The 8,708-nt window shown below is 41.1% G+C and overlaps 1 protein-coding gene across 1 annotated transcript; it reads left to right on the plus strand.

Moving 5' to 3' along the window:
- Positions 1 to 1,773: 1,773 nt before the first annotated feature.
- Positions 1,774 to 8,708, plus strand: LOC309697715 (PAN2-PAN3 deadenylation complex catalytic subunit PAN2-like; the record flags this gene model as incomplete). The annotated part of the gene is made up of 23 exons (XM_082519832.1): positions 1,774 to 1,912; positions 2,232 to 2,599; positions 2,693 to 2,862; positions 2,951 to 3,068; positions 3,190 to 3,267; positions 3,345 to 3,600; positions 3,742 to 4,030; positions 4,208 to 4,304; positions 4,434 to 4,544; positions 4,676 to 4,795; positions 4,889 to 5,017; positions 5,135 to 5,334; positions 5,458 to 5,600; positions 5,779 to 5,885; positions 5,982 to 6,080; positions 6,178 to 6,306; positions 6,554 to 6,691; positions 6,779 to 6,838; positions 6,929 to 7,177; positions 7,322 to 7,465; positions 7,564 to 7,743; positions 7,851 to 7,944; positions 8,276 to 8,708. 23 exons carry the CDS (start codon positions 1,774 to 1,776, stop codon positions 8,458 to 8,460), a joined length of 3,603 nt encoding a protein of 1,200 aa, XP_082375958.1. The 3' UTR covers positions 8,461 to 8,708.

Consider the following 8,708-nt stretch of genomic DNA (forward strand, 5'->3'; position numbering starts at 1 on the left):
AAGTTCAGCTCAGTTTTGCTGTTCCATAACTGATCAGAATTATTCCTGAAGAGCAGAAACAGAGAGACAGAGCGGGAGCGCAACCTTTCGATCATTATTATTTCGATACCTCTCTCATATTCAAAACATCAATGAAAGAATATCTGATTGGGACCTGATTGAAAAGCTGAGTAAAATGAGAAATGTATAAACAATTTGTTTCATTGTGCATATGGATGAAATATAATGTAGATAAATGGGATAAAGGTTGAACTGAATGTTAACATTCATCAGATCACAGCTCAGGTTGTGTCAAACCAGCAAGTAAAAACATTTTTGAGACACTAGAGGATGTTACCCTTCAGAGGTCCTAAATGTACTAAATGTAATTGATAAATATAAGTTATTAGCCAGTAAATTACTTGGCAATGTTCATGTAATACAAATATATGTATTATATTTTTCCTGGAGGGCAGTCATTTTTAAAAACAAGATGGCAGCTGCAGTGTAAGTCAGATAAAAGATCAGAGAAGACTTAAACAGTATTTAAATATTCAGGATTTTTCAACATTTAGAAAAATTGTGTTTGAAATTCAAACTAATCTGCTGCACACTTTCTCTAACTCTGCTGCCACAAGGACAGATACAGGAAGTCGCTCAAACCACATGAAACTAATCTTTATAGTATTTGTTTTATTTTACTCCAGGAGCAAAAGATGTTTTCCAAAAATGGGACAAACTGTTGTTTAATTTTATGGTTGGTGTGGTCCTGAGAGTCGTTGAGCTTGTCTTTGTTTTTTAGGGTCACAGGTTTCAAGCTGGTATCAAGGTGTGAATCATAAATGAGCCCCGCCTGGTCTCCAACGAGCCTGCCCCATAAAAGACTTTTTCTTTTGTTTCGGCCCAAATCATGTCTGTGGATCTTTTCTTTGTTAGTAACACTAAACATGTTAAAAGCTGAATTAAGGCTACACAGGGTTTATTTCCTCGCCCGATGAGTTAAATTCTTTGCTAAAAAAGTTAAAAAGCTTAAATTTTCATGTTCTATTGCTGTGACACAGGTGAGTGGGTCAAACATGAAACAGGAAGTTGACCCAGAAAAGCACAGGCTGAGGAAAATGACTTAAGTGTCTTTATTGTAAGATCATAAACTTGTTATAACTAGTTTGTTGAATAAACCACTGATGGAAACAGGAACATGATGAAATCAATAAAAATGCTAATTTTTGTGTTTTTGAATGTTGGTTGTCATTTATTTTATTCACACAAATGCAGTTTGGAAGAGTGCTGATGGTCCTTTGTTAATTAAAACCAAACAATCACCATTCCAAGATTAATCAATACCACGGAAACAGATAACAGACAATAGCTGAAACTATCTTTAATCAACAGTCAACTATCAGCTTCAATTGAACTGACTCAACCAATGAGGGCATCAAATTTGGATTATATGGTTTCAGCTAGGACTAAACCAAAAGTTGTATTTTTCATTAATTGGATGAGAAAATAAAACCTGTAAAGTTTAAAACTTTAATTTTATTTAATCAATGTTGAACTCTGAGATTAATCCAGTAAATTTTTATTTTAATTGTTACTGAAATGTTGAATTCACCACTGATGATAATCTTTTTCATCTATATGGATCCATTTCCACAACTTTTTGATCACCACTTCAGAACAACTACCTGGATACACAGGATCAAGACTGAACTCTGACATTAATCCAGTGAATTTTAACAACAGTCATGCTAAAGTACCACTTAATTGATTAAATCATGGTTAGTTTGTTACAATATGTGTAACATAACTGTCGTCCGACATGCAGCAGATTTGTTGGAGAAGCTCAGAAGAATCAAACTCAACATCTGGTGCATCTCGGACACCAAGGAATTTGGTGCTTTTGACGACATGTTGACGACGGCTGTTAATCAAGGTGTGGATTAAGCGTGCTAAACGAGGTCCTCCCAGTCTGATCAAACTCATTATCTTGGTGCAATTCAGAAACAATACGCTCAGGCAAAAACTGGGTCAACCCCCCTCTGACACCTTAATGTGGGCTTAATGATGATATGATGCCCACGTCTCCCAAAGAATTCACACCTGTATTCATGTAAACTCAGCCACACCCACCTTGATTCAGACCCTAAAACCTGTGAGCCTAACGTTGAATACAGGGACAGTCAACGACTCTTAGGACCGCCTTGAATCCCAGTGGAGGTTAAATACCCGGCTCTCTCCACTACTATTTACAGAAGTTCCAGTTCCTCTGCAGGCTGATTTAGCTGAACTCAAGAAGATTTTTGAAGCTCTCAGCACAAGATTAGGTGAATACTGGGCCAACCATCACAGGACTATGAACTCTCCTCACTGGACTCCTCACTGCTCTCCTCGGTGGACTCCTGGGGGACTGGAACCCTCCATGAACTCATATCTGAATCCAAACCTCCACCAAGACATGGGCGTGTACACACAGGAGCTGGCTGTGACCGTTCCTAAACCTGTGCACGTAAGGAAGGGGATTTTTTCTGAGCTGCACAGTAAAGTTTCAGAAGCTGGCATCCCTGTCACTGCAACACATTTTGACCAGCAGCAGGAAATGCTCTGGATGGGAAACTACACGGTAAGAGCCAAAATGATGCTTCAGCAGAGTTTGTTTCTTCTACATTCACCTTAAATGTTGCACTCTGTAATAATATTTGTGCTCTTCTCTTAGGGTCATGTAAAATCCTTCCTTGGACCTACGATGGCACACTACTCTTCTTTCCAAGTGCACGCAACTGATGCCATCAGACACATACAGAGTTTGGAAACAGGCGTGCTGTTCCTTTCTGAGTGCAACCTCAGATGTTACACTCGTGGAGGCCTCGTCATGTTTGATTATCGGTAAGTGTTACATTGACTGTTGATGATCTGAAGCTGTGAAATTATTCCTTATGTTATTGAATTAATGGCCATTTTTGGTGCTTTGCAGGATGGAGAAAGGAGCTGATATGCACAGTCTCCTCATGACTGATAACATGCTGCTCATGGGGGGATTACAAAACTATGTGGTTGAAATTGACATGAACACACTTCAAGAAACTCAAAAAGTAAGACACCAGGCTTATGTTTATCAAAATCCACAACTATCTATGCTTACACCACTGGCACATCATACAACTGACTTCACAGCGAGTGTCTGACTGTCTGCTGTCTTGATTGTCCTTCCAGTTCACAGTGGAGGCACCTGGAGTGACACTAATGCGTCAGACCAATCATTTCTTCGTCTTTGGGCACCCTTCTGGCAAAGTAAGTATCCCCTGATTGGATCAGTTTGATGAGGTTTGGTTTATATCTCTCTAACACTGACCCTCTGCTGATAACAGGTGACCCTTCGAGACTTGCGCACATTTAGGACACAAAAGTTTGACGCATTTCCTGGCGGCCTGTCAGACTTTGATGTTCACGGAAACCTTTTGGCTGTGAGTGGGTTCTCCAGCCGAGGGCTGAATGAACGTTTCCTGATGGTGTATGACCTCCGCATGATGCGAGCTGCAACCCCCCTTTGGGTGCATGTGGATCCATTCTTTGTGCGCTTCCTTCCTACCTACACGTCACGGCTCGCAATCATCTCACAGACAGGTATGAAGCTGGCTTCAGGATTCTTTAGTCCAGTTTTCTGTAGCATAGTCTTACTATGTTTGGCCAATAAATGTGACACACAATTTCTTTGTGTGATTTGTGGCTTTGCTATAACTGCCTGCATTCTGTGTCTTTTTCCAGGTGAGTGTCAGTTCTGTGAGCCCACTGGCCTCGCCAACATGGCGGATATTTTCCACGTCAACACAAACGGCCACTGTCTCACAAGTTTTGAGGTCTCATCCAGCAAACAAGCCTTAGCCTTTGGAGATTCGGGGGGATGTGTGCGTCTCTGGTCCGATACTCAGGACGTTATGTTTAACGTCTACTCCAGAGAGCCCTGCGTTGTGGATGCACAGCCTCAGCTGGCCTGGAATCATAACCTGCAGCCCTGCTCTCCCATCCCCACTGCCCAGGCTACACCCAGCTCAAGGTAACACAATCACTAACGAGACTGAAGAGTTTGCATTAGAGCGTTCATACATATTGTTTTCAGATTCAATAAAAGTTTGTAAGATAATGTCGAGTCTTCCCCAGTTGATATAAATGGTTAGAGTCTCACGTAGTTCCCATTAAAGGTTTCCATCTAAAACATGTTTCTTTTCAACAGGTGGGTTCCTGGGATGGACCCAGAAATCCCACAAACTATTGAAACTGTTGGCTTCAACAGTTATGTGGAAAATCCTTCTGCCTGCCCCTGTAACCAGGTATGTAAAAAAAAACTTGTTTCTCTTTTAAACTGTCATTTTTACAATATTGTAATAAATTTACAAAAAAAGTTAAACCCATCTCCACGTGGTGTATTTTAAGTTTTTTTTCCTGTTTGTTGTTTGCAGGTCCCTGCAAATAAAGAAGGGTCACCTGGTTATTACAACCACATCCCTGAATCTCCAACAGAGAGTGATGAAGAGCCGCTCCTTCACATTGTTCCCGAAAAGTACAGAAAGGTTGGACTTGCTACGTTTCACCCTGGTGTTCATAGAGATACAGTTAATTTTAAGATGTAACAATTTCTAGAGTGTTGCTACAAGCTTTGATTTCCAAAGCATGTGACGAAGATGTGTTTGTTGTGCTTCAGGTGACAATTAAATACTCTAAACGTGGACGGGAAGATTTTGACTTCAAACATTACAACAGGACGTTGTTTGCTGGCCTGGAGCCGCAGATTCCCAACGCCTACTGTAACTGCATGATCCAGGTAAGAAGCTGAAGATTCACAATGTGTACATTTAATTTTTAATATGAGACAATTTGTCAAATGTTCCATGGGTCTTTTATGTTTGCATCTTAGGTGTTATACTTCCTGGAGCCAGTTCGCTGCCTTGTTCAGAATCATTTGTGCCACAAGGAGTTTTGTTTGGCTTGTGAACTCGGCTTCCTCTTCCACATGTTGGATTTGTCACAAGGAGATCCATGTCAGGTAAGTTTCTTTCTTTCTTTCTTTTTTTTCAATCTGTTGGGGATTACAAGGCTCTTACTTTGAAATCTCATTTTGTTGTGACTGCCCAAAGTAACCTCTAATGTCTTCTTCCTTAAGGCCAGCAACTTCCTCAGAGCACTTCGAAACGTCCCTGAAGCCAAAGAGATGGGCCTGATCCTCTCAAACTATGAGGAGACGACAGGAACAGTCAAGCTAGGTCGCTTAATCCAGAGATGGAATCACTTCATCCTCTACCAGCTCTTCCAGGAGACACAGGAGCAGGAGGATCCACGGGCCTACAGGACGACCAGGAGCAGGTAAAACACATCGTTGTTGACCTGCATTCTTACTGGACACTGTCCCAGTCTTATCATTATGTTTGTTTATAAATGCAGAGTTTTCCTTCTGGTTTCTGAAACTGATTTGTGTTTGTGTTGCAGTTCTCTGGGCTCCCCTGGCGACTCTGTCATTAGAGAGCTGTTTTGTTCTGAAGTTGAGAACCGCAGCCCGTGTCTCTGTGGCATAGAAACAGTCTACTCCTCCCTCATGTTGCTGTTCAACATGCATTACCCTGACTCTCAAGGTGAGTCTGAGAGCACTGAGAGCATGGATATCTGTGACTGTGAATTACTCTGTCTTTGAAACTTGAACTATTAATGATTATATAATGGTTTGAATGAATTTAGTTTTTGAATGAGCAGAGGGAAATATCTGCTTGATTTGATGTATACACTGATATTCATTGTACTTTGACACTTCAGGAGAAAGAATAAAGGAGCACGACTTTGCTGAGATCCTGAAGAAAAGCATCTGCCTGCAGCAGAGATCTCACACATGGTGTGGAAACTGTGACAAGTATCAGCCCACAGTGAGTTACAGCTTTCATTCACTCATAATGACAATTCATTTATGGTTGATTGTTACCTGTTGTGCAGGGTAATCATTTCTTTGTGTTACACTGTAGGTGCAGACACGCAACATTCGATGTCTCCCAGATGTTTTGGTGATAAACTGTGAGGTGAACAGCAGCAAAGAGGCTGAATTCTGGAAGGTTCAGGCCGAGGTAAGCCACTGATTCACCGTGTTTAAATACAGTTAAAAGAAAGTAATGATTTATCTGTTCATTATTTACATGATTGCCCATGTTTCTGTTTTTATAGTACACCTTCAACAAATCCATGCAGAAGACAGATCAGGATCAGCGTCACGTGTGGATCCCCGCCACTCTCAAGATGTCCCTCAGCAAAAGTCAGAGACTGGAGATCAGCAGCTGGCCTGAGGGCGAGGAGGTGAGGACTTTAGATTTTCAGCTGATCTTTGCACTTGAAGAAATAATTGAGTAACTTTTCATCACCAAGTTAAAATTTCACTTCAAGATTAAAACCATATTTCCAGGAGCAATATTTTTAAAACATTATTACACTAATCTGTAGATATTGAACTATAGGTTGGTTTTAGTGTTTTTGTTTCTGTAACACATGAATTTTGTGAAATGAAAAAGTTTATCTTACAATTATTTGCACTTTCTGTTACTAGTTAAGTGCTGCTGAACAGGCGGAGGGAGCTTCTCTGTATGACTTGGTGGCCACGGTGCCGCACATCCTGGACGCTGGCGCGGGTGGTAATCTGGTCGCACACATCAAAGTGGGTGAGACCTACCATCAAAGAAAAGAGGTGAGCGACGCTTAGATAAGAAAATTTGACATCTGCTGACTACAAAAAGTTTCATTTTTAACATTCAAAATGATTTTATTATTTCAGGGAGTCTCTCGCCAGCAGTGGTACCTCTTCAATGACTTCCTCATTGAGCCGATTGAGCAGGTAAGGATCCTAGATAAGATTCCTGCTTGTTTATTCATGCTAACTTTAATGTGTGCAGTCATTTAAAAATGTTTCTCCTTTTGTTTTCAGACTGAGGCTGCACAGTTTGATGTGAGCTGGAAAGTGCCAGCCATCCTGTGTTACGCCAAGAGAAACTACCACACCAAATACGACCTCCGCAGTGAGTTTCAGCACAATCAGTCTGAAGTCAAATCCGACTTATATCGGACTCAGAAGCAGAGCAAGACAGACGCCACTTTCATCCCACTCACAGTCAGTGAGATGCCGCAGGCTGGTGACCTGGTGGGGCTGGACGCTGAGTTTGTAAAGCTCAGTGAGGTAAGTCTGGCTATGATACCATCATTAATTATAATATAGGATCAAAAACAATTTTAAATATTCCTAATACATATTTTCAGTAGTTCAGCTAATCTGACTCAAGTATTTAAAACAAAATTGACCCCTGAATGTGTGCGTTTGCAGGAGGAAGCAGTGCTGCATAGCGACGGCACCAAATCGACCATCACGCCCAGTCAGATGTCTGTGGCCAGGATCACCTGTGTAAGGGGTCAGGGACCCAACGAGGGGGTCCCCTTCATCGATGACTACATCTCCACTCAGGAGCAGGTGAGAAGCTGCAGAGAGAAAAGACCACGATGACCTAAAAGAATGAATATATAATGTTTCAAGGATCCACCCGCTAACTTGTCAATTTGTTCTTCCAGGTGGTCGACTATTTGACAAAATACTCTGGAATCGAACCTGGAGACCTGGATGCCACAGTATCCTCTAAGCACGTGACCACGCTGAAGTCGACCTACCTGAAGCTACGCTTCCTCATCAATGCAGGAGTTCGCTTCGTCGGCCACGGCCTGCAGAATGACTTTCGTGTCATTAATTTAGTGGTACGTTATTTCATCTGTTATATATTTCAAATTAGTTCATATAGTTTAGAGATGTTTTTTTATAGATGTGCTTTGATTTTAATGTTTTTTATTTTCTGTTTCTTAAGGTTCCCAAAGATCAAGTTATCGACACCGTCGACCTCTTCCGATTGCCCTACAAGAGGATGATTTCTCTGAAATTCCTTGCTTGGTATTTTCTTGGTAAGTTAGTAGAAACAAAAAAAACAAAATCAAATCCAAATAATCCAAATATGAGTCTGTAATCGAATTAAATCACATTATTACAGTGAGAGGGATTAGGATCCAAATATGTAAACTGAATAATCCGCTCATGTTACCGAAGTCAGTATAGTTCATGATGTTTTAGTTGTCATCAAACCCATCTTGGAATTAAATCTGAACAACAAAGTATTTAGAGGCTTTTTTGAGTTCATGCACTAAAGAGTACGTGTCAATTTCTCATATCCACACTGTAATCTGAAGCTGAACACTTTCATTTTAATCATTCCTGACCTTTTTTTCATGTCCACAGGCCTCAACATCCAGGGAGAAACCCACGACAGCACGGAGGACTCATGCACGGCCCTGAAGCTTTACAGGAAGTACCTGGAGCTGTATCAGGAAGGAGGGAATCATTACGTGACGAAAGTGCTCTACGAAGTCTACGACAAAGGCTTCCAGTTGAACTGGAAAGTCCCAGATTCGGACATGAGATAGTCCGTCTGAGTGGACTGAATGCACTCTCCTTCCATCCACGGGTGCTGCTGTGCTTCCCTCTGTGATGGGACTGTGAGCAACACCATGACCTGAAGATGCTCGGGCTGCTTATTTTGTATCATATTTTATAGTTATTTGCTTTGAGTCAGTGACTCAGTTGTTTTTATCATATCTAAATGTAAGCTTTTTATATCAGAGAGGTTTACAGGGGGGAAAGTGATCATTCAAAATATGAATTTGAAGCATTT

The sequence above is a fragment of the Aulonocara stuartgranti genome (assembly GCF_965226115.1).
Source record: "Aulonocara stuartgranti genome assembly, chromosome: 20".
NCBI lineage: Eukaryota > Metazoa > Chordata > Actinopteri > Cichliformes > Cichlidae > Aulonocara > Aulonocara stuartgranti.